Genomic DNA, 25,569 nt, shown 5'->3' with positions numbered 1-25,569 from the left:
TACATCCAAATTACAATTCAACGGTACTTCAGAATCAGTGTACAACATAGAAGCTCTCGAGCTAGTGAAGCCTTACGTACTAGTTGGGATAAATCTAACAGTTCTTAGGATCCATCTAGGGTGGTCAAATTACTTGCCGGTCACAACTTTCAATATAAGCTGTTCTCGAACGTTAACATCCCTATTGCACTATGATATCTTAGTGTTGGCTCCACTGTCGTGATTGAGATGCTTATCCGCAATACTCAGTATATTGACGCGTCCGGCTCTATGAGACTCACGTTATTCCGCACTATATGCCCGAATGGGTCTGATGAACTGGTGAGACTTTTGATTAACAAGCTTTAGGAGACTCAAGCTGCGTTAAATGAGACTAATACATTTAAGTGTACGCCCTTGCATTACGTGACAGTGAATCCGTCCCACGAGGTCTTTGAATGCTATCTTAATAAGGCAACTAGATCGATAGAAATGAAATATACTGTCATACGAGGTGTGACTCCTCCATAATCGCCTTTGCTTTAAGCTCACAGAAATATATAAATCTACTGAAGGAAAGAAAAGCCGACACTAGAGCAATTGGCGCCGATTAGATGACTATACGGTAATTCGCCATGCTAAACAGTGACGGTCACTTGAACATTTTAGAGCTTGACGACCTGACTAAGGATGACATTAATGCCGTTGAGATGTGATGCTTGAGAATGGAGCAGACATCAACAAAGTCGACGATGAAGGTCGGCATCCACTACTGGCTGCGTGTCAAAACTTCACCGGCGACGTAGTTGAGATTATAGACCCACTAGGGGAAAAAAGGCTTTCAATGACGGACAAAGACTTTGGACAGCGGACTACCTTATATCTACCTCTTTACAAATAAGCCTCAACAAGCAGCAAGAGATCTTTGCTGGGACTTCATGCGGGGCGATGATTTTGATGAATTCTCTTCCGATCGCTGCAGCGAGAATGTCAGCCGGATTCTCACTGAAGAAAAGTCTGGGCTCAATTGTCATAATAACGCCGGAACAAAACCCTTATATTTTGCCTGCTGGAGGGAGACACAAACCACAATCATTCAGAGAGTACAAAAAGGTATAAATATTTACGCTGTCAATTCACAGGATGTTACACCTTTAAACCTCATCGCCAACGAGCAATTGCGAGAGAGTGCAAATGCCATCCTGTCGATGGAAAGCTTTTGTCAGCATGCGAGGACAGAGTCCCACTGTGCAACCTGCCTTATAGAGTGACCTTTCTCATCTAATTTTTCATTCATCAGTGATGTAACGATCTTGCATTCGCATACGTGGTACTTTCACAATGACTTAACGCATTTTGATGAATTATAAAATGATGAGCAACGCATTCTTGCCGCTTTGCCCCCCCTACTGTTGAGTCTACCTAATCATAACACTTCAGGCCGACCGTAGATTAAATGGTCAGACTATCGCGTCTTATATGTCGCAAAGACGATGCCCACCGCCAATCGCATCTAGGAAGATACAGCCACAGTATAGCTCAACAATCGCATCTAGGAAAATACAGCCACAGTATAGCTCAACAATCGCATCTAGGAAAATACAGCCACAGTATAGCTCACCAATCGCATCTAGGGATACTAAATCATAGCATAGCTCTAGACGATCGTCAGTATTACTAGGCTTGGATTTGGCTGTCTGAGTGATGTCTCATTATGCTCTCATCTTACTAAGTCGGAGCTTAGCCTTATGATCGCATCGGTCATTGCAATCAAGACTATTATAGGCTATCGAATTATCATTATAAGAATACGCTGTTTCCTTGCGTGCAAGTCCTTGCAGGTTACTACAAAACTCCATCTCCTTAGAGGACGTAACAAAGCCGTCCACAACCTTTCTACTCCTGCTTCAGATTATCTTTGACCAATATCGTCGACATGAAGCTGTCAGTACAAAGCCTTAGCCGCGCAATGTGTACCGTGATCGGTTTCACTGTAAGTCTGCATTCGACCCACTCTCTCACGTTCCCAAACCCACAACGGCAAAGATAATGTTAAACGATTGTGAATGAATATAGGCGCTCGCATGGTGCAGTCCAACAATCAACGGGAATGCAACCGGAGACTTAATCGCAAGAGCCGACCTCGTCGACAGAGCAGGCAGGATGAATTGGTCTCTCCAGAACGTCGTCTGCAGCTTCACCGGCGCGGACCGAACCTCCTTCACGGAAGGCCAGCAGCAATTCTGCAACATCCTACTCTCCGCATACGGCGGGACGACCCTCTATTTCCTCGAGTGGATCTCGGAAGCCGTGTGCGAGGGCAACTCGGCGTGTGAGTTGACGATGAAAGTCGCCTTTGGCGTCGGTGGCGGCTTCCTTTACACCGAGTACGGCACGTACTGCAAGGACATCTTCCAGGAGATCTGGAATGATTGTAATGGGCATAGAGGCAGTGACCAGTTGACGATTCTTGGGGATGCGCCTGCGAATGCGAAGAAGGAGAAGAGAGGACCGAAAGACTACCAGGCGCTTGTCACCATTGCTTATGGGGCAAAAGGCTACTGCCAGGGCGATTCAAGCCCATCTAATGTCGGTGCTAGGTGCATTCATAATGGCGTCAATCTGGGCTCTCAGTAGTGAACGGGTCGAGCTTCAAGACTGAGCAGAATTGGGGGAAGAAGGAGATGATTTCCTTTGTCCAGCGTTGACATTGCTCTTTCTCCTTACCATAGTGTGTCTGATTGTCATATTTTTAGTGCGTCTAGCTCAAATCGTTCCAGCCATCATTCTCAATATGATACAACATGATGCTCAGCTATCTTCCCCTTGTGGCGCCCTTTCCGTAACAGCTTGGTTTTCAAAGACATTAATTACATCGAGATGCTCATATAAGCTTTTGGAAAGCATCCGTAAATTCAGGGTCGCGAAGTTATAAGACCTACATTCATGTCCTAGTATAACCTATTTAGGAACAAGCGCCCCTTGTAGTTGATGCAGATTGCTTTGCCGTTCTGTGGGCGATCGGGTCTGTTGGATCACTGCCGTCCATTCAACTACAATTTTGTATCCTGTGAGGCATAGACACTCATTCTAGCCCTGAATTCCAGTGCTGTGCCTTCTTTCGCTTGTGATTGATTAGGCACAGCAGACTAGTGTCCTTCATTGTCCATAAGCGCAGAAGCTATTGGCAGTCAATTAAAGCTTGACGTGACAACGATCTCTGATTGTTTAAACTTGTGGCTTCAATCGACACCAGCTCGTCCACCTCAGGCTCATAGACGTCGCCCTTCTCACGGACCGGCTCGCACCAGGGTCCTGTCCGAAAGATGGCTCAGCGCCCAGCGGATGATGTCATGCTTACCTAAGGCTCAAAGGCTCAAAGGCTGGAAATCTTGGCAAAACGCCCAGCGTGAAAGATCGCGAACAGTTGAAGGGGACGGTTCCTCTGCTTCTCACACTCGTGCGCTCTAGGCATTGTCGTATCGAGACGGCAATCGCGCTATAGCAATGAGCCTAGTCCTCGCTCCTCCTCCTCCTCGAAGACCTCAAAGAGCTCTCTGGGAGAGTACAGTCCCTTAGCCGCCTGGCCTCGAACCCCTCGCCATTATGCCAGCTCCAGCGAAGAACGGCAACAGCATATCCCCTCAATGGCAAGAAGGCTGCGCAAAGGCCAAGGGAGATTCATTCGCTGGCGGACTGCAGATGCCAGGAGGTGGCCCCTCCGTCGAGCCTGCGATAAAAGTAGAGGCCTAGGGCGGACGAGCACAGAAGGCAATACGAAGGCGGATGCGCTAGCCTCAATGAAAAAGAGCATAAAAGACCCTGCACAATCAGGGAGATACTATGAGGCCTCTCAATGGAGCTGCCAAGAGGAAGCTTTCTGCAACCCTCTCCAGCAACGCCCCAAATTTCAGGCTCACAGCGTCTCCTTGTACGACGCCCCACCCTCAGCATCACTAATAAAATGCACAAGAGACAGCATGCTGAAAAAGGGAAACAATACAATAATCAGAGGCATGAGGGTGTCTTTAGGCACTGTCTTGAGATCTTGGAGGCTGAACGATATGAGTTTGCGACGCTGGAGCAGATGTGGGTGAGATTTGTATAAAGATCAGGTGGCAAGTCTCGCAAGGGAGTCCTTTCTCATTACGAAGAGTTGCTCACTGAGATTCTGGGACGGAGGGTGGAGTCTGATAGGATTGGAAGGAGGGGAGGGATAAAAGCAGGGGAAAAGGGGAGGGGCAAAGGAGTAGGTGGTATAAAGGGCTGTGAGTCGGGAGTGAGAAAAGGGAAAGGGGAGACAGAAGGATCTGGAGGAAATGGAGAGGACAGAATGGGATAGAATAGAATAAAGAGGCTGAGAAGGGGAAGCTAAGAATAGGGGTTGTGGTAGGGCCTGGGGCAGGAATTGAAAGCATGGAAGACTTGCGAGGAAAATTGAAAGCGAGGGGGCGACGCCAAAACTAGAATGCTGCGAGGAATCATGGGAAGAGCAGCGGGCTGAGAGCGATGCTAGTGGGGGGTTATTATACCTTTTCGCTATCGTCGACGCCTGAACAAGCTCCATACCGATAGTCGCTTGTTGGACTTAGAAGTGTCACTTCCTAATGCTGCTATGCCCGCAAAGGCACTCTCAGCTCCCTAAGACTTCCTCGCGAGTCAGTGAAAGGTCGTTTTCCCTAAGGGCGGCGGGGGTGTTGGCGCTGGATGCGACTATAAGGGTGTAGTTTCTTGTGTATTAAGAGAAGGATGTTGTGGTTGTGCAGGAGGAGGGGAAGGGCAGGTAGAAGGCTATTAGGGGGTGGATAAGGGGGTGGGTTCCTAGTCCGAACATAGACGGTAGGAAGGTTGTTGAGGAGGAGGGGGAGAGGAGACCGCTTGTTTGGGGCGGAGATGTGAAGAAGGGTATGGGATGAAAGCATAGGATGATGCTGCCTATGAATGACGCAGCGTTAATGACTTAAAGTGATCTATATCTATATCTATGGCTACAATACTTTACACATCTGCGCCTTTTTCCTTCCCCCAAACTCCACCCTACTTCTGCCTCCCCTCCCCAAATTTTCTATCCTAAAACCCACCTTTTTCAATCCTCCTCTTTATCCTCCTCACATCCTGCGTGATCATACCCCCATCATCGCGTCCTCCAGCCCCATCTTTGATACTATCCACCCCGTCTCCGCAACTCCCTCCATCCACCCTTTTCCCCCAATGTCTTCCACCTCTTCCGGTTTCCCCGCCTCCCCCTTTATGCCAACCTCCTCACCCCTCCCGCCGGCACCATCTCCTGCACCTCCCTCCACCGTTCGCCACTCCCAAGCACCCATATACCGCTCCGCGAACTCTTTCCTCGCTACAACGATCACGCCATCCTCCCACTTGTTCCCACGAACATTTCTTCCTTGACCACCACCCGCACCTCCTCCTCCTTCTCCACCTCCCACTCCACCCCCGCCGCTACCCCTACCATTAGAGGAGGTTTGTAGGACTAGAAACACGTCCGGCATCGTGCGGCGGAGGTGAAAACGGCCGAGTGTGCCTTTAGGGCTCTCGCGCGTATTCAAGCCGTTTATCTGTACGCTGATCCCCGCCTCCCGATATCCTTATCCTCCGTCCGCGTTCGCAATGTCGTGAACGTTGTTCGTGGTCTCTGCGCCGTCTCGTCCAGCAAGCATCAGCGACTTCAACTGCTCGCACAGGCGTGTGTGGAAATGTACTAGCTCCGGCACCCAATCCTTCTGATTTCCTTCTTCATGTGTCTGTGAGGTGGAAGAGGAGGAAGAGGAGGTGGGGGGGGAGAGCATGACGTATTTTGCGAACCAGCCTCCCAGCACCCTTTCCTCCTCCTCCTGCCCTCCCCCATCCCCTCCTGCTAACCTCGCTTCTCCCCCTTCTCCGTCCTTTCCGCTACCAACAGGGAAAGGAGGCGGAAAGGCACGATGCGGATACCACACGCCCCAAACCTTCTTTAAAAACTCTATGGTCTTGTTTCCGCCCATGCCAGGGTAGATCATACAATCCCTATTCAGGAACGGCTGTGCATCTTCTAGGATCAGGGAGAAAAGAGTGCGTGATAGTCTTTCGAGCTCGGTGGAGGATATGATTGGGTTTTCAAGGTAGATTTTGTATTCTTTCTTTTCGTCTGTCGAGGTAGGAGAATTAGAGGAGGGGAAGGATAGAGGGAGGGTAAGCACGATGGAATAGATAAGGGAGTTTCGGCGGGCTTAGTAATAGCGGGTCTAGCAGAGGTGGGACAGTTATGCTGCTTTCTCTGCATTTCTTTGTTCTGTGCGGAAGGGGTGGTGGTAAACATTGTCTTGTCGTCAGTAGTTTGAAGAATGGAGGGTTAGATCCGCTGTGAAGACTACACTATCAAGGGTGACGCGGAAGGTAGTGACAGTAATCGCCAGGGTCAGAATTAGCTTTAGGTACGCTCTTCGTCATCCATGGTTGGGTTGTGTTTGGGGCTGCTTTTTATTCAATGATTATTTAAACAGTAAAGGAAGATTTTTATATGCGTGAACTTACCTGTTCGCTTGCTCGCGGTTCGAGCGTCAGTTGTGCTGAGAGAGTATGCAATCACGCTTGTGGACAGGAGAACAAATGTGGATAAGTACGCTGCAAGATTAGCTTGGACGAAAGCCACAATATTGGATTGGAGCTCTGACTTGCTGCTGTATGCGAGCTGTGCGCACATCGAAACACCTACGCGAGCAGTCAATGCTTCCTTCGCAAGCGAAATGTTATTGGCAAGCGCACCTACGACGGGGCGTACAGAGACCTGACGATCACATCGATTCTGTATTGCCTCAGCTCTCCACACCGTTTACATGTTGTGCCGCTGGCCAAGGTCTAGGGGCACAAATCGTCGATGCCCGCATGTGGACTCTGATGCTTTACCGTGAGATCGAGCTTCGATGGAGCCAACCTAGATTGCCCGTTCTTGTGTTCTTTCCCAAGACCGGCTGTCCTGTCGACATAGAGATCGTACGAAATGTTAAGGATATTTCATCTTTTAGGGCTTATAATCATGCAGTCTATCGCGTTGTACGGTTAACTTCACAGATCGCGATAGACGCGTTCATTTGCCACCGTGTTGATCAAGTACGAGCGCGTTCTTTGCAATTAGGCCAACAGGTCCTACCTACCGCGCGATGAGCCTTGGAATCTCTTGCGAACAGCTCTGCTATAAGTATGTGCTTGAGGCGCATGATGACTTCGATATACGACTTGAACCTATTCTTATCTGTTGACCCTGCCCCTTCACAATATCCTCCGCAAAGTTCAATTCATTCTTTAAGGTCTCGAGTGCCAATTTTGACATTGTCAAAGAGTCTTTGATATCCTTTCTTTGTCCAGAGTCAAGTCAACATTTTGGGGACAAAGCATGTCCACGGTCAACAAGTGACTATTTTATACAAGCGATCCTTTGTTGACCTCTAAAAATAGGTATGTATCTGGCCCTGGGTTTGCAACAGTAGGCATCTGATTTCGAGCTATTGTGTATATTAGCTGCTTTGCCGACCAACCTCCGCCTCAACAACTTCTTGCTGAAAAGCAAATCTACATTCTGTCGAAGTCCCAAGCCTTGGACTCAAAGCTTTGAAACCTATCGAACAGAAAGTTTTCGGCATAATGCTTCTCAGCGTTCTTAGCTCGCTCTGTTCCTCGCTTTCCAGTCTGACAAGTCTAGGTCACACGGTACATCATCATTCAATCTTTAATGGTCCACATCGCGATATACCCTCTTCAAAGTCTTTGAATCCTTTTTGCCCAGCCCAGAATGGAATCATCCCACCGTTCGGTCAGTGTCTCGTACCGAAGAAACGTGCTCACGACAGTGGCTATTCAGCTGGAGCTCTAGCAGATCTTTTGATAGCTAATCTTCCGGTCCACGTACCAAATTCCGAGGATTATAATTTGACGGTCGCTCAACAAGATGGACTGGACAAATGGCATACCTGCATTTTCCCTCCTTATGACACTCTCTTGGATGCGTCAAAACATCGAAGTGTTTTGACTTGCGCCTTTGAAGCATTTGACCATCTCTTCTTTGGCTCGTCGTTAGGGTCCAAGGTAGATCTTGGCTGGGAAGCCTATTCGAACGAACATCTTGGAAGAACGCTGTCTCCTTATCTGACTCGCAAGGACGTGCCAGAGGATTTGGATCGTCAACTCAACCCTAATCGCTTCGATACTATTGGTATTAGCCTCCCCAAATCTCAAGAGAGCGATGGACGGATCATCTGGTCAAAGGCGCGGTTCACGAAAACCTTAGGAACAGTGTTGCATGAGATGGTCCATGCATATTTCAACGTTTACGGCTGCTCGACGTGTGCAATCGTTGGACTCAGGGAAACCCCCAAAATATTCGCTTTTCGTCAGAGATCCGAATTAGGGTATGGCCACGGGACTTCTTGGGTGAGAGCACTGGAAGCAATCACCAAGGTGGCACGAAAAGTATTAGACACAGAGTCACTTGGAACGACCTCTCTGCAAACCGGAATCCTTGAAGGGAAATGTTCTGAGGTACAAACGTTAGTACTCGCTGACATTCTTAACTTTCATGCACGCAACGAGTCAGAAGCACAGATTGTGAGCGCGGTTGCCTTCGGCCTCCTTTCTAACGGCTCCCTTATTAACGGCTCTATCTCAGATTGCGACAGAGCAGCTGCTTGGGCCGTTGTGCGTGAGAAGGCGGCTACGCAAGTCGAACATTTCCGGGCCAAAGATGACCACGTTTCTGAATTGACCATGATCAGGATTCTTGAACTCAGTGAGATTCTTCTACCCCATTATAGGCTCGCATGCTATATCACAAGGGCTTTCAAATGGATCGGGCTTTTGGTGATTGTGTATTGCCTACACCGTCTTGAGAGGAGACTATTAAGAATAAACTGGCCTTTCATTGATCGACCTTGGGCATCAGAGAGGGCGGCAGTACCTGATTCCACTAAGATACCAACGCATGCCGAAGTCAGAACTGCTACCAGAGCTAAAAATATCAGAGCCCAAATGGATGCTAGTGTTGAGCCCATTGCCGAGTACACAAGAGTTATTGAACCCGAACAGGCAAAAATCATAGCTACTGAAGGGCTGACAGAGTCGAAACCTAAAAGAAGAGGCAGACCAAGGCGTGATGAAACGCCCGCGAACGCTGCCCCAACTAAAGGGTATAATCTAAGGTCACGTTGCTAGCATATCTAGTAATGTTGAGAGATAAAGCAGAGGGAAATGGCTAGGGGGTTGTCTGTACTTGAAAAGATGTTAGTTTAAGAGGATGCTTGTTTTCGAATCTACCTCCTCTCTCTTCTACCACCCTCGATGCGTGTGCAAGTCCAACAAAGTCTCCTAGCCGATCTGGACTACTCCGAGCAAGAGATAAAGCCTAAGATGATATGGTGACGAGAACACAGCAGGGAGTGATCCTAGAGTGACTGGGCTAGGTACTCCGTCATAAATATCTGGTCTTATTTAGAAATCCTAGTTATCCTCATTAATTGACTCCTATTTTGCATTCAAGTTCGCTGGAAAAAGTAGTAGTATTAGCTTCTACTTACTTTCCAACTCTTTTCATGAATACGTTGGAATGATAAATTGAAGGGCGGAATGTAAAGGAGGTGGCAGCTGGCAGTGACGAAAAGAGAAGCCTAAATCTCTAGCTCTAGAGTTCCTAGCCGATCAGGATAACCCTTGGAGCATTTTAGTCAGACTCGAGCGTAATGATTTTGGAAAGACCTATCATGTGCTCATATACGGTCTCCTTCTCCAGCACTCTACTAAACATAACCATTACATTGTCTTAAAACATAATGCAACAGACGGAATTGGAGACCTCTTGAGGTGATACGACATAGGATACGAGCATGCGGATTCCAACTCTCACACGAAGAGATTTAGCACTTATAGCGAAACAACTGTTGACGGGAAAGAAAGTACAACTTAGATCATTTATGCTGCCTTCAACACATAACCGCAAAGACATTAAGACTTAAGAAGAGGTTCTACGTTCTACTCAGGACGGTCTTTTTAGCTTCACTAGAGCGTCACTCGAGCTTGAGTAGAAGAAATACATTCACGGAATAGGAGACATAGTTGTGGACTTGGACGAGTATTACTTTCGACTATTTTATGCAGTGAAATACTGGCTGAATTGGTACCTTTGTTTGACTAGTCGACTATGTTTAGTAAAAGTAGAAATCGAGAGCGAACAGCGAGAGGCAAGGAAAAGCCCAAAGCAATTTAAATTATTTAGTTAGCTAAATTTTGTAGACGAAAGCGAAGTCAACAGATCTACAGTAATATATATCTGGCTTACCCCCTAGGACCGATATCGGACTTATAATAGATAAGGAGAATCTAAAGACCAATGTTCCTCCTATAGCGAACGCTAACTACGCCCCAAAAGAAAGACATGAGCAGCGATTCTCACTTGTCATACTCTATAGAGACCTTTACTATTCTCTAGAGCAAGACTTCAAAAAAATAGTAGAAGCTTACATAGATCATCAGATTAGTACTTACCGAACTCGAGGCAGATCACATACAAGCATAATGATAAAATCTCACATTAGATCTCTATGGGTCTCGTTTCTCTTCTCGAATGTGGGGGTGCGACAAGGAAGATCCTAGATGCAATAATCAAGAAAGCGAGAGACTTTAGACGAAATACTATGATTTCAACTTCGACCATATCCCTGTCCAAGTTAAAAATTTAGCGGTCTGGGTGGAACTATATAATCGATATGCTCCGAAAATCTGCGTTATTGGGCATCGTTCTGGATTTATTAAGACCGCAGCATTGGTCGGTATTCCTACCTTTCACCTCAATAAATAGAGTGAAAAAATTGCTCGTCGGAGGCACTTCATGACAGCGGGAGATATCCTTTAGAGGCTTATAGAAGATCGTAGATCCAGATTACAACTATTAGATGAAGTCATGGATACATTCATTGCGATAAACTCTTTACACGAGCCTAATTCTGGAGATAGTTTAAACAAAGCCAGCGAGAGCTCTAAGCAGACCGCCAAGATCTCAAATGATGGCGAGAAGAAACAAAGCAAGAACGTTAAAGCGCTAGAGAATATTTATATAGTTTACTAGGATTATAAAGATGAGCTCGTAGCGCACTTTTCATGTTCATTTGCTGCGAACTCATACCGGGGAAGCAGAACCTAACCCTGGTAAACCTAGTTGAGGCTATATGAAAGCGAAGAGTCCAGCATGGACGCAAAGAATCTGCACTAGGAGCTATACGACTAATGTTGTTGCAGTCGCTATTGACGTAGAGGCTAGTCTGATTTCTGTATTCAACTACGCACTTTTGGGGGCACTGCGACGAGTTTTGGAAGTACGTAGTTCCTAGCATCTTCTGTTCGATATTAATAACATCCAAAGATCTCATAATCAATGCAGTGATCTGGGGTGCGATTGAGCTGTGCAATTTGATTATGGCAGTATATCTGCCTACGCTTGGTCCATTGATCCCTGGCCGATCTAAGGGCACTCGGCGAGCTCGCGACAAAGCGAGTTGGATTGCAGCAATACACAAACAGGTGCCTTTGCCTAATGAGGATATAGGAGCGATTACTTAGCATTGCCTTGAGCAGAGCTCCGATCATAGCGTCTCTAGTAAATTGTCGGAGTCCTCTTGCTGTTTCCCTTTATGACCTTGAAAGACGACAACAACAACTTCACAGCCGTATATTGAGATTCACCTCTGTAGATAGGCGGCTTTAATTGCGTACCTCAAGCAGCATAATATTACCGCGTACTTTGTTAATAAATATAATCACACTTTTAGCAGGGACAGCTATTATTGTAGGCGGAATAGAAGCTTGTCTAGTCGAGTAAGATGAGTGTCGGCGTTCTCTCTCAAAAGCTTCACGCTCTTATCAAATTTTGTATTTCGCGCTTATACAATCCGTGGGATCTTGCGCCCCGAGCAGCCTGCGGCGAGACTTCGACTAGAAGCGACCGGTCCAAAGCCGTGGCAGTGAGATCGCTTAGGCGGACTTCAAGTGCTCACACTACCCCGATTACGCGGACGTATACAAGACTCCTGCGACCTCGCTGGATTCTACGCTATCACGCATTGCGAACCATTCGATGCGCTTGCGATCAATTTCTTTAATGCACGCCTCTTGAGTAGCGAGAACATGGAAACCCTCCTTTGCAAGTAAGATTATATATGCCGTTTAGAGATTAGATTGTTCTTCGAAGACGCCTTGCACCTTCGGCTAGCTGCAGGCTTGGATAAAATCCTCGGGGATTTATTTCCTAGTAAACCAATGAGATATATCTTAATACAAAGGTGGAGACTTCCTTAGTAAACGGACCTGAAAGCCTAGCATATGGCGGGGAAGATTGCGCAAGTGGAAAGTATTAGTCCAGAGTGTCTATAGTAATGCAAAGAGTCTGCGCTACCTGTCGATGTCATAGATAGCGAGGGCCAAGAACGATAAATACGAAGGCTAGTGACGAGAATGACAACCGACACAAAGATTTTTTGGGATAGGAAAGATTGGCTCTGCGATGTCATACTACAAGCGGGGGAGATTTTCGTCGACGCCTGAATAGAAAGCCATAACCGGGTTATCATATGCGACGAGTAGGTCGATCTATACAGGGAGGCAATCTTCACGGCTTCGTGACAATCTTATAACCAATCGAACTTGTCACTCACTAGACCTTCAGCCCATTCCGCGCCCTATGTCTCTTTCCAGAATCTTGGAGCGGAGCCGTCTTGACTATCTACTGTATGACCCTACAGCTTTGTGAGTCCAATGCACAACGATTTCAAGAACCAAAATTCCCTACCAGTTCACAACGATACTCCCTTGAGCCATAGTCCCACCAACCGCACTGAACGCTCCCGGCGTCAAGTCAATATCAGTAGAGGGACATGTGGCGCAGAGATCCTTGACGGTGACCACGATACTTTTGCTACCATTTGTGACTTTGACTTTCTTTCCACACGCGCCTTGAAGAGCACCAGTTGGCAACGCAACGGCCAGGTCGTCCGCGATGCGGCATCTTATCACTTATACACAGGCAGCTGAGGGGCTAGTGAAACGTACTGTTATTAATTGCTGTCCCACAAGCGCCTTTAGAACCACCTGGCGTGTAAAACCCAGCGTGACCCGTCGTACGCTTTTTAAGACCTTGTGCAGTTGGAGCTGCGAGCGCGCATCCAGCAATAAGCAGGCCGAGGAGGGGAACCTTGAACAACATTTTGATGTGACTATGTGTGAAGAGTCTGTGGGGAAACAAGTCCTTGAATCTGCAGATGGTGGAGAATTATGCAGCTTCCCCACGGGGATTCAAGTGGTCTTTATATCGAATACGCTCTCAGCAAGCTTCTAGGCCCATACATGTCCTCGACTATTGCTTCCCCGCATCTTTCTTTCAGAGACTAGTTAGCTGACGAATGACACGACTTATTTCCAGACTCTTTCGCTCAGATCCTTGAGAGAGCAGAATGTACGAGATGTATCCGAACGCCCAAGGCTTGATATTCTCCGATTTGGGCCAAATAAAGAGGGACGCGGCATAGCTATTGATAAGGTTCCTCGCATTCTCAGCACTAGTATAGACATAATGTCGAAAGTGTGGGGTTCCGTCCCTTCAGCAGAGACTTATTACTGATCGATCTATGATTGTACCCGTAAGACCCGCTAGAGTAAGCACAATGTATGGCCATCGATTGGTCCGGTCGTATAAAACTCGGATGCTAACCATATTCCCTATAAGAAAATGCTAATTCAACGTACTATCTACGGTCTATTCTACTTACACCGCTTTCAACCTCGGCCGCGTTTAAAACAAAGGACGAGAGCGGGGATCTTTCGTTCACCAATGGGAAGTAATTGTAAGGGCGGCACAGTCAATGCATTAGGCTTTGAAGGGGTTTTACAAATTCTCAAGTGGCCAGAATGGGTCTTTGTGTTGGAGAATCAGCGCGATGTCGATCCTGGATGCATGTAGATCGAAAAAAATGGGTCTTTACAGCCGTGGTTTATGGAGCTATCGATCCTCGAGGAAAACAAGCAACACTGCGGCCGTCTTGTTCGCTCTCTTAGCTTGAAACAGTGAGAAAATTACTTCTAAGATAATTAACTCGGCGGACACTTTACCTAAGTGGATTTATGACCGGGACACGGTCAATGCTTTCAATTACTTATAAGCCGAAGCTAAGCAAAGTCTGTAATAATTATGCCCAACCATGTGTGCTACTCATAGTCCACTTGGACGAAATGGCGGTGCTGAGCATGTTAATCAAACTCTATACATGATGACAGCTATTAGGGGGCATTGGCAAAGATGGCTCAGCGAGTGGCATCAGATACACAAGATAAGCATAGGAATTCTGAAGAAGAGGGGGACAGACCATGCGACTCTACATACTCTTCTATGGTGACGCCCTAACTCCTTCGTTCATAGACCAGCCTCGCAGCATCGCCAACTCAGCTGTCATTTGACAGCTGCAGGTAGGTCACCAAGATTGCAGCAAGCCAAGGCAACACTCCCTGTGATCTAGTCAATCTCAGCCCTTAGACCACCATTCACGAATGTTACTCTAGCTTCATATCCCAAATCTTGCTGCTGCGACCGGTTCCCTATATATAACGGATATGCAAAGGACTTTGTTGGACCCGGAGTGTGTTGGTGGCTTAAAGGAAAACAACGAGCTTGCAATAGGGGCACAATGTTCGACGGATGACTTTGAATGCATGTCGCGCCCGCTATCAGTATTTCCCCTGCTTGATCACACGGAGGAATGACGGAGGGAGGATCGTAGGGAGTTGATAGTGTCCAATAGAGCCAGTGTAGAGAATCATATCTGAGTGAGACTTTGTTGGAAAGATGGGCTCATGATTGACGATACTTCTTTTCCAGATTTAGCATTTGACACGAAGTGCAAGTGGCATTACTCAGTGCATACGTTAAAGGCTGCCTTAAGAGCACAATTTCGGCCAGAAAACCTTGGTCTAAGATAAAATTTTGTCGAATTTCTAATCAGAATTCACAAATCGTCAATGTCTTAACTTTAGAAAGAGACGCGGGAGACAAATAAAAGAAGCGCCCTTTGCGCAAGACCCTTTCTCGAGCCAAAGGTGGCTGAGCTGTGTATAGTCTCACTCACAATTGAAAACACCTGCAAACTCAAATACGTATCCGTACTCATATATGTATGTCAAGGCATAATGTTGGTCTGCAGAGGTACAACAAAGCCTAATTAGCAGTATTCAGTAAAGTATAACTTTGTCCAGCAAGTAAAATGTTGCAGGGGCATTCATCATCAGCTTTCTTGATCAAGTCGCTTCTGTTTGCTCGTTATTTTTCTTTTGCTGAAGCACGCGCACTCGTCCTGGCCAGTAGGCAGCCACCACGCGCTTCGCCAAATCAGCATATTCAGTCACTAACCATAAGCTCCATGTATTCAACAGATCTCTTAGTGTTTTTACTCAGCTACGAAAGTCAGGACTAACTCTCATCACCGTGCATAGCCCTCCAAATCGACATCAGCCGCTACCAGTAGACTACCGACATTATCTAACCGAGGACGCCGCCGTCGACCACTTCCATTTCACCAATTACAACCAGCATGTACAGCCTGATAACTTCTTTCTCGCTCTTCTGGACGCCTCGAGTTGGTTACTCGACACTCTCACCGAATCTGTTAAGCGGCATCCCTCGCGGCCAGATGAGGAGATCGACCGGCGCAAATTACCACACGGGTTCTCCCTAACAACTTATGATTTGACATTTGATCTGACACTTGGCCCGCGAACAATGGACTATAGGGAATTGATCCTTGCTTCGGTTATTCGCATAGATGGGAGCAGTTTATGACCTCCCAGAGTTTAACTTCATGTGCTGGGATACACCATCGGCATCTGAAGAAGTAGTATTTGAGATGGCACGCGGCAGTATGAGTTACCGAAATGGTGGCATTAGCAAGGTGGGAAACAGCACTCAAGGGCTGGTTGCCCCACTCGTATCGCGCTCTTCTACCGATTCTTCCCATATATCGAATAGGCTCCCACTGCCAGATCCATACAGCGCTCAAAACAATCCCTCTATAGATGTCGACCACTTCACCCTATCGAAATACACAAGGGAAATAGCGAATGAGCACGTCTTCGAGGCGCTCTTCGACGCTTCATGCTGGCTGATGGACAAGCTAGTCGAATCAGCACACCTTCATCCTCCTGGTCATGGACCTCTCATTGACGACCGATCTCTAAACCAGGACTAGAACCATACGAGCAGCAGTGGCCTGAAATTCGTTCTGGAGCGCGGCCCAATAGACATCGAATTCTCAGAGTTCCGCCACTTTCTGGAAAACCTGGCGAAGGTGGGAAACGAATATGTGATGCGGGAATTGTCATTCCGTCTTTAGGACGCGCCTCTGGGGCATGAGCCCAAGGCCGATTATATAGGCTTTAGTAGTCTTAGCTACGCGACAGACTCGCAGAACGTGAATACTACAATCGCATCGCTTTCGCCTAAAAGTCGTCAAGCCAATGGTGGCCTTGTGGCACGCGACGTAATATCACCAAGCAACAGCGTTGAAACATCGAATAAGCTCCCACTACCACGTCAGTACAAAACCGAATTCGGGAGGCACGGAGACTATTTCATACTCTCTAACTACGGCGCATTACTCGCACCAGATCGTCTTTTGCAAGCGCTTTGGGAGGCTTTATACGACATAGTATCGAAACTCAATAACTCGGCCAAGGATAAACGACCATATTCGGGAGAATCCATTTATTTCCGGGAGTATCCTGCTGACTATCGGCATGTAAGCTCTTATAGGGATCTGGAGATGACCATGACTCCAGCGCAGCGGGGAATTGATTACGACGACTGGTTGCACGTGCTCAAAGTGTTTACGGATACGATTTAGCGGTATCAAGTCCCGGAGTCGATTTCACGGTATAGGACAGAGATAGTGAGGAGATGATGGCGACGGGGAGTGTTCGACTATCAAATGCAGGAAAGACGGTCAATAGCACGAGTGTTGAGTAGCGACTGGGATGCAAAGACTGCCGTGCAGGTCAAGGAGTAAGGCTAGTTAAGACATGTGTAGCATCGCTCGGTGAGAACCATTACAGTAGAATTCAATCGTCCAAAAGCCTGAAGCCATCCAAGACTCTGTCCACTGCACTCCCTCGCCCCGATTCTCCTCCCTCTGCCTCGCCCATTCCCTCCCAGCTCCTATCCATCAAACCACTATCCACCTTACACCCGAGTCCCACACAGCCCATCCCAACATCGACCCCATCAACCTGAACAACGAACGTACACTCCCTCCTCCACCAATACTCCCCCTTTGCGAACTTCAGCCCGCCAAGCGCTTCGCTCAGGACGCCCCACGTGATCCAAGCGTCGCCTTTCACTTGGAAAGTTCCATCCCCACTCAAACAATTCCCCCAATCATACCTCCCACCAACCCTAATGCAGCCAACCAGCCAACACCTCGTCCTTTCAACGCCTCATCAGCCGCACTCGACGCGCCGCTGCTGCCAGCAGGAGCCGCAGCCGAGGTCGCGCTCGCATCGGCATTCATGCTCGACGTAGGCATGCCCGTCGACGACGCCATCGACATGCCCGACGCCATCGACATATCCGACATACTCATACTCATACTCATACTCATACTCATACTCATACTCGAAGACATCTCCTTTGCCTCGCTCGCAGCTACAAATACCCCGCCGGCGACCGCCGCGGGGGACTGCGTGGCCGCACTCATAGCCGCTTGTTTGTAATCGTCGAGTTTCTGATTGCCGCTGCATACCACCCCATCAATACATTATATGATATATTCCGGCAAAGGCGGCGGGGGAGCGAGCGGGCGGGCTTAGGGGGGGGGACTCACGGCGCATTCACAACCATAGCCATACCCCTATTACAATGGCCCTCGTAGCCACAATACAACCAGATCGGATTAGTATCGTTAACCACGACATTGAAGGTCTGGTCGCTCTCTGTCCCCTTGACTTCCACGGTGCCGGAGAAGATGCCGCCGGCGCTAGGCACGCACGGTTTGTCGAATGTGCTCTGCGCGACGTTGTGTTCGGGCGGGTAGAAGTGGAAGGCGAGCACGTCGCCTTTGGCGGCGGTCACGGTGTCGGGGGCGAAGTTCAAGCCCCCGGATCCGACGTCGATGTCGATCGTTTTGGCGAGAGCGGCGGGGAGGAGAGCGAGGAGCGTGAGTTGGAGGTTGCGCATCGTTGCGGGATGGTGAGGGTGCGTCGTTGAATAGTGTGGAAAAGGAAAAGGAAGAGGGGAAACGCAAATCAGGGCAACGTCACGGTCCTTATGTTGTAAGCGTATGCGGGGAAAGAAAGGGCCAGGTCCAGGCTAGACTAGAATAGGGGGACATGTGAGTGAGGGCTGTCAGCATTTCCCCTTCTCGTTGAATGGCTTGAAATCCCACACGTTATTGGTTGAACAAATGACCGGTGCCGCCGCTACGTGACCCCTAATCTTCTGTTGAGTTTAGCGTCGTGGCGGAGTCTGCAGGGAGCTACTGCGCCCCAATAACTGTGATGGACGGAATAGGGGCCCATTGGTCTAGGGCTTCCTAGTTATTGATTATTAACTAGTCTCGCACTAGTCTCATCCCTAAGCGAGGCCGCTTATTTTGTGCACAAGCAAGGCTTCGTAGGCTAGAGAGAGAACTAGCTAGAAGAGTACGAGGTCCAATGCGTATCTGATTAAGATACATGAAAATCATGTTAACAACAACAAATAACTTTATACTAATATAGGAGTATTTATTTCACTAGACCTTCAATAATTAGATATGCTTATAAGTAGACTTGTTGTCTACGTCTCTTTGTAGAGCGGTAACATTTCCTTTACTAGGTATCTAAGCACAAGGATAATGGGCACTATTCTATATAGTTAGGACTAGCCTAACGGATCAGAACTCTTGTAGCCCCACTTAAGAACAGAGGATCACGGCGAGATCGTGTACCCATTGCTCCACTTCTTCGATACGCTGCTCCATTCGCTTGATCTTCATCTCCCGCTCCTTATTTTGCAATAAAGATCGCTTCATCTTCGTCTCTAGATAGTCTTCAAATCCTAACAAAGGGGACATTAATCCTGCCGTCGAGTGGACTGACCACTTCGTCGGAACCAGCATGACGACAAAGCGCTTGTTTGGAATCTATGGAAAGGAGACAACAACGATCATTGTGTCTTAGGCATCGTTAATGCTAGATATCTTTCAGAGCGACTCCTTGTCCTCCAGACCCAGCACGAATCAAGTCGTTGATTGTAATGTCAGGCAGCACACAGTCTAAATATCCCACGGGAATTAAGAAGCTACGTTGTATTGTTGGCTTTGCCTAAATGTTTTCATTTTCTGCGAATCATTCCTTTCAACCCGCCTACATAATCTGCGGCGATATTGCTCGAGGAAATAATATAAAAGCATCTTCTTCACCTTAAATTAGAGATTTTGAGCAACATCATACTCTCATTCTTCTCTTTCCTAAGCACGAAGCCGAGCACCCCAAGCGCAGCAGACTCAGGCTATTAGAACCCCTTATCATAGATACCAAAGCCGTCCTGACGCGGAAACGACATCATGGCGGACCGCCAATCACTTGTGTTTCCGGCGCTGATCACAATAGTATTGCCTTTCGTGATAGGCTTACCTTTAGCGATCCTCAACCACAACCCCTGCTGGTTGGATCACCTCCGCTAGTGAGATGGTTCACTGATCTTCTTCAAAATCTATATCCTTTTCGCCTTCACTTTCACCATAATGTGGGCCTTTGTAGCGGCCTCTTTAGGCTTGGTTGTGGCAGTAATCTTGGCCATCGGTTTCATTCTTGAGATCGGATTCAAGACGCTCACTACACTTACATACTTTGGAACAGCGTTTCTCTAGGTCTCGCTGACCGTGATGCTCCCTAAGGAAATGCGCCTCCAGATTCAATGCTAGATGGAAAAGAATGGCCTTCTACGTAGCAAGTACGCTCAAGCAATCAATGACGTCGACGATGGGATTCGAGCGTGCCTAAACGATCTCCTTAGCGTTTCTCGTCATTAGTACCGCCAAGCGATAAGCAGTCTCAGTCGTGAAGTCAATGGACGCTTGAACAACCTCTTTACTGAGTTTGAGGAATGGTTTGAATACCGTCAAGCGACTACGTTGATGAATGGGGTCCCTCATTAGTCGACTTCTCCTCTAAGCCTAAAGGTGCTATTAATGGATTTTTAGTAACACCTGAAGAAGCCACGTTTGAACAAGAGGCTAGAGACTTGGCGAGGCATATAACAATTGACCTGCGACATCGATAGCAGAAAAACGCAGCCAACGACAAAGGCTAGCGTTGAGGAACCAAACCTTAGAGGCTATCTGCTTCACATTAGCCCTTAGCACGTTTGTCCTTAGATATATCCAAATATAGATAAGGCAGCAATTGTAAGCAAGAGTTATATCCAACGTAATGCAAGCCTTCCAAAAAACAGAGCATATATTTACTGCTATGTTCAAACGCTAGGGACTCCAACAATTTTAAGCTAGAATGCTGCTTCTATGATAAAGCTAAGATAATTGATTGCCCTCGCGTCGCGCTCCAAGGCGCCTTTAATAAACCGTCCTTTATAGTGAGCGTTATTGCGTTGATAACTAGACCGGTAGATGCTAGGCTCAACCCAAGCATATACATTAACATAGTCTCTCAAATGAACATGTTTTTGAAAGGCTTCTTGCCTCAAATCGCGACGTCTTTGACCTTGCCGATCCCGGTTCGGTCAAAAAGATTGCTTAGCTTCGTCATGGCAAGCCAGAATATGAGTATAAAACGCTTCGGCCGGTGTCCTCTATCAGTAGCTTTTATGAGACTTGTTTTATTACCTGTTAAGGAGCGTGTCGCTCCTTGAGAAGGCATACAAGTCTAAAACCATTATCGTCGAGAACCTTTACGAGTTGTTGGACTATGCCTTCTGATTGGCACGGTTGTGATCTTCGCCTCGATTTAATCTTATTCGACCTTGTTGATGCCTAGGCAAATTCCGCGTAGCGCTTAAACATATCGTATACAAGGTACACACCTTCATCTTGATAGCGAACATGGCTTAACAGAGTTCTAGGAGTTGAATCGCTGATTATTTTGAACAAAGCAATTATTGCTCCTATTGAGTAGCGACTAGACATCATCGTGTCGTAATGTCATAGCGACAAAGATCCACCTCTGCAGGAAGGACAGTGCATATACGTCTTGCCTAGTCCGGCAAACACCCATAAGATCACTGCTGCGGCAATCGCGCGACATAGAAGAATCAAAAGCTTCGCAAAGGGTAAGTCTCTCTAAGCAAGATAATAACGTTTCGAAGACTATGTTAGCTCTCTTGCTTTTCCCGGTGCAGCGTCCCAAACACACTTCATTAGTCCTGTTCTAGGGGTGCTAATGATGGTCATGTGTAATGCGCCGCGAAGTTCTCTAAAAGCTCTGCTCTACGCGCCTATTCAAGACAATACCCAATGGAAAGATACTAGGTATCGGTCGATCTTCGTTGAAAACTAGACTGAAAGCAAACTAAATCTACTCATTCTCATACCCCCACCCTCCTGCGTACCAGAAACTTCTCTCTGACAGTAAGATGAGCTTCTCTAAGCTATCATTTGGCAAGACTCCATTGCATTGAAGCCTGTATTGTGGAGATGTTGGTCATTGTCTACCTAAGATGTACGGGTATGATTTAGCCCCCCAATCTCCACATAACCCTGCCTCCCCTTTATTAAAGACCCTATCTCTAGTATTCTACCCCTGTGTTTAACTACTACCTTAAAAACTACCGTAAAGCCCTATCTTTACTTTCCTCTCCCCTGGGCTTTTACTCTCCTAATAGCTCTTTTTTCCCCTTTCGCTTTCACTTCTGTATCCCGAAGCAGCCTCAACACCCTTCACAACATCCTCAAAGGTCACTTATAGTATGCCGCTCATCCTTTGCTACCTAATTATTTCTTCCCTTTTTACTCCCAACTTCTCTTACGCCAGTATTTGTACGTTACGTGCCCCTTGCGATCCCTCAGTCGGGCCTGTTGACCACCATCTCTTCACGCATGCTTGTGGGCTCATCGTTTTACGAGGCATTCGGGCTAACAAGAGGAGAGGTTTTTCATACGCAGAATTTGGAGGCGTGGGATGAGTCGGGAGAAGAGGATGCGGACGTAGCAGAGCAGGATAGGGCGGGGGAGGGCGGGTAGGGGGTTTGATAGGGTATAGTGATGCGTGAGAGTGATATGAGGGAGAAGGACGGAAGAATGGGAGGAAGGGAGAGGAAGAGGGAGGGGATGAAGGAGGGGATGAAGGAGGGGAAGGTGGACGGCGCAGCTAGGGAACATTTGATTGAGAGGTTTAAGTCGTCCTCATCGACATAATATGCCTTGAACAGTGCCATCAATATCAAGACTTCTCATCTTGATTCATTGTGAAGGAAATCTCATCAATCGAAACCGTTGAAATACCCCGAAAGGACGCTGGAGGAAGTTCTCTCATACTATCCCGTGGCCAAATGCTCTCGTGAGCTATGGCCTATCAATACGGTGTATTAACAACCTCCTCGAGCCCTTATCTGCATCGTGCAGTGACCCACCTCAATGTGCTAGCAGTAGCAATGCTCTCAAGTAGATGTCGAAGAGATGATTAGGAAAAGGCCCAGTTCGAGCAGTTTCCTACGCAGGGTGGTGGCGGTGGGTGACGGAGGAGATTATGATAAATGACAGCGGGATAATGTCGTATTGTATTTAGCTAGGTGAAATTTTGTGTGAATGATCATAGCTTCCCAGCCATGATAATGATATTAACAAAGCAAATGCAGGTGGTAAAAGCCATGTCGAGCAAAACCGCAAGCGAGAATGCTGTTTTGTCGATCATCTTTGACTCGCTCCATAGTAGAGACCTCCCCATCTAGAACTCCTTACTCCGCGCTCAATTGCCCCCCGCCTTGGAACATCAATGATTAGCAACATCAAGCCGGATACTGCTTAGCCCCCTTCAATTACGCCCCACCACGATTCTCGCTCATGCTTTCGTCATCAGTAGCACTATCGTCGAGCATTGCGGGTCTCTGGTCCGCCTCTAGTACTTGATGCAGATGCTCGACATCGCGAACAGTAATCTCGCGATAACGGCTAACATCCCCCGTATACTCGCCCGTACAAGAAGGGCACTTCACCTTGGCCTTACTTTCGATGTTATTGTGGTGGGGCGTGTTCTCCGGCTCACAGAACTGCCCCACCCCAGCTTCTTTCTGGCGTGCACATTGCCAGGTTGCGAGGTAGACGTGCGTTCCTCTGCCCGTGTAGGTGCATTGGTGATACTTCTTGTAGCTAGTGACACACATAATCAATGTGATGGATGGTGTTTCTCAGTGAGAGCAGTAGGTAAGCCTGTACCGTTGTTAGTAGTGATTAATACATTTTACGACCTGGGCAGAACTCACGTTGCTGAATTCCGGTCACTGCGTAAGTTGAGCAGAGGAAGAGAGGTCTCTCGCAGGTAGAAATTTGGTTTTAGTGGCTCAAGGAACGGAAAGGCCTGGTGCGGCTGGTCTTGCAAAGGGATTCTGGAGTCGTAAAGGGATGCTAGAGTCGTAAGGTGATCGTAAGGTGGTACAAGAGAAAGTCGAAGCATTGTCCTAATGAGGCAACTGCAGGAAAGCGCGCTAAGAGGAAAGTAGCTAGCCTAGATAGGTCTTGGCTGACGTCATCCGCTTGGCAAACTTCGGCGCGCAAACTTCGCGTTTCTCTTGTTTCACTCTCACAAGCTATAGCGACAATGTCTCGATATGCCTACCGCTGGAAGGATGCCGATAAAGCGATGATCCGCATAGATTCGCCGTCCATGCAACCATCACAACATGTGCACGCCTCGCCAAATGCTGCTTTGGACTCACTAGCAACGCTTCCACTAGAGATACTCCACGACATTCTCTCCATCCTCGACTTTCAAACATTGACTACACTCCGCTCTCTCAGCAATGCAAGCTGTAACATCGTCGACTCTGTCCCAGCTTACCAAACACTCACGACATACGCTCTGCCAACATTGCAATCGCTGGCTCGAACGCGTCTGCTCCCCTACTTCTCTGCCAATCACCTTCACACTGCACTGCTCAACGATCGATGCACCAACTGCGGAGACTTTGGATGCTTTCTCTTCTTGCCAACTTGTTCTCGAGCCTGCTACATTTGCCTAGACCATAGTGCTCGATTCCGCGTCGTCGAAAAGGCTACCGCAGCTCGTCTTTTCAGCTTATCGAAGGCCAACTTTAGCGCTTTACCAACCCTTCTCAGTCTCCCTGGAGCGTACGGCATCTCGCCTGGATACAGCCGAAAACAACGAATCAAACTCGTGAGCGCCTTTCAAGCCTTTAAAGCCAGTGACATAGCTCGCGCGATCCTGGAGAACGACGGCGTCAATCACCTCGATACGGACCAGATACTCCTCAGCGCCACGGCTCAAGCTCTACGGACCAACAATCGCGAAGACACTGAAAATGCAGCATCCCACAATCTTCACATCAACATCGAAAGCTTACTCTCTCGCAGTGACTGGTTTGGTTTCACGTCCACCACCTTTCCCACCCTCAACGTTACGACTTCACAATGTCAAGATGGTCTTTACTGCGTTGGATGCCGCGCACAGCCGAAAGGCTTGATCAAAATCCGAGGAAAGAGAAAAGCGTCTCGCAAGCTTTCGAAACGGTGGACGCAGAGAGCGTACTCTGCCGAAGAATTCAGCCAGCATATGCAAAAGTGTCGGTGGCTGCAGTGGATCATGGAGCAGGATCGCAAAGGGGGAAGAGGGCAGAAATGTGGTGGAAGGCTTATCGTGGGTGCACCAATGATAGGTAGCTTAGAGCTATCAGGTAATACAGCGCTCGATCACGTCGCCGATGCTTACCTTCACACCAGCTCCACTGCCCCCCGTCACGTTACTCTCGCTCCCACCAAAGCAGTCCAAGATGACCTCTCGCCTTGCAACCCACATTGCACCACCTTCACGCTCTGCCACTCGTACATTCCCCAGGTCCCCTTTAGCACCATACTCTCCGATATACTATGCTTTTCCTTCAACTTCTCCGTTACAAATGCTACATTCGCTCTGCCTTCCGCATTACTCATGAGTCCGGCTCTGCGCAGGATGCATGGCTTCCATTCGCCATGAATTCGATACCAATTGTTGATCTCAAACAAGAGATCACAGTTGAATGCATTGTCAAGATTGGAAACCTGCCGACGTCCCATGCTTTCCCTCCCGCATCATACCTCTCTGCATGTCGCCGCTATCTAGCGGCGTCTCAAATCCACCAATTCTTTTGAGCTTGATGAAGGGCAACTTGAGGCCAATTTGCTTCTTCGCAACGCGACTAGCACCCTGTCCAAAGGACCGCGTCTAAAAATTTATCTAGTTCCTAGAGTGAGAATCCAAATGCGGTGACAAAGCTGCATCACGATACCTAATCGCTGTCGCAGGCCTCGCCTAACGTGAGGAGATCTCGCTTGCTTTCAACGCATGCAAGCTGACAATACAACATATCGTCTAGAA

At 47.8% G+C, this 25,569-nt stretch overlaps 5 protein-coding genes across 5 annotated transcripts; 3 read left to right on the top strand and 2 right to left on the bottom strand.

The window, feature by feature from the left end:
* Window positions 1-1,915: 1,915 nt before the first annotated feature.
* On the top strand, window positions 1,916-2,616 carry KY384_008034 (uncharacterized protein; the record flags this gene model as incomplete). Its single annotated transcript, XM_044816523.1, has 2 exons — window positions 1,916-1,972; window positions 2,056-2,616. 2 exons carry the CDS (start codon window positions 1,916-1,918, stop codon window positions 2,614-2,616), a joined length of 618 nt encoding a protein of 205 aa, XP_044666573.1.
* A 2,486-nt stretch (window positions 2,617-5,102) lies between these two features.
* KY384_008033 (uncharacterized protein) lies at window positions 5,103-5,486 on the bottom strand (the record flags this gene model as incomplete). The annotated part of the gene is made up of 1 exon (XM_044816522.1): window positions 5,103-5,486. The coding sequence occupies one exon, from the start codon at window positions 5,484-5,486 to the stop codon at window positions 5,103-5,105; it is 384 nt and encodes a 127-aa protein (XP_044666572.1).
* Window positions 5,487-7,614: 2,128 nt separating this feature from the next.
* Window positions 7,615-9,177, top strand: KY384_008032 (uncharacterized protein; the record flags this gene model as incomplete). The annotated part of the gene is made up of 1 exon (XM_044816521.1): window positions 7,615-9,177. The coding sequence occupies one exon, from the start codon at window positions 7,615-7,617 to the stop codon at window positions 9,175-9,177; it is 1,563 nt and encodes a 520-aa protein (XP_044666571.1).
* An 8,689-nt stretch (window positions 9,178-17,866) lies between these two features.
* KY384_008031 (uncharacterized protein) lies at window positions 17,867-18,223 on the bottom strand (the record flags this gene model as incomplete). Its single annotated transcript, XM_044816520.1, has 1 exon — window positions 17,867-18,223. One exon carries the CDS (start codon window positions 18,221-18,223, stop codon window positions 17,867-17,869), a length of 357 nt encoding a protein of 118 aa, XP_044666570.1.
* A 5,573-nt stretch (window positions 18,224-23,796) lies between these two features.
* Window positions 23,797-25,188, top strand: KY384_008030 (uncharacterized protein; the record flags this gene model as incomplete). Its single annotated transcript, XM_044816519.1, has 1 exon — window positions 23,797-25,188. The coding sequence occupies one exon, from the start codon at window positions 23,797-23,799 to the stop codon at window positions 25,186-25,188; it is 1,392 nt and encodes a 463-aa protein (XP_044666569.1).
* Window positions 25,189-25,569: the final 381 nt, after the last annotated feature.

The sequence above is a fragment of the Bacidia gigantensis genome (genome assembly GCF_019456465.1).
Source record: "Bacidia gigantensis strain McMullin 20006 chromosome Unknown contig_283, whole genome shotgun sequence".
NCBI classification, from domain to species: domain Eukaryota; kingdom Fungi; phylum Ascomycota; class Lecanoromycetes; order Lecanorales; family Ramalinaceae; genus Bacidia; species Bacidia gigantensis.
Note: the sequence above shows the minus strand (reverse complement) of the source record. Positions and strands in the feature narration are given on the sequence as shown.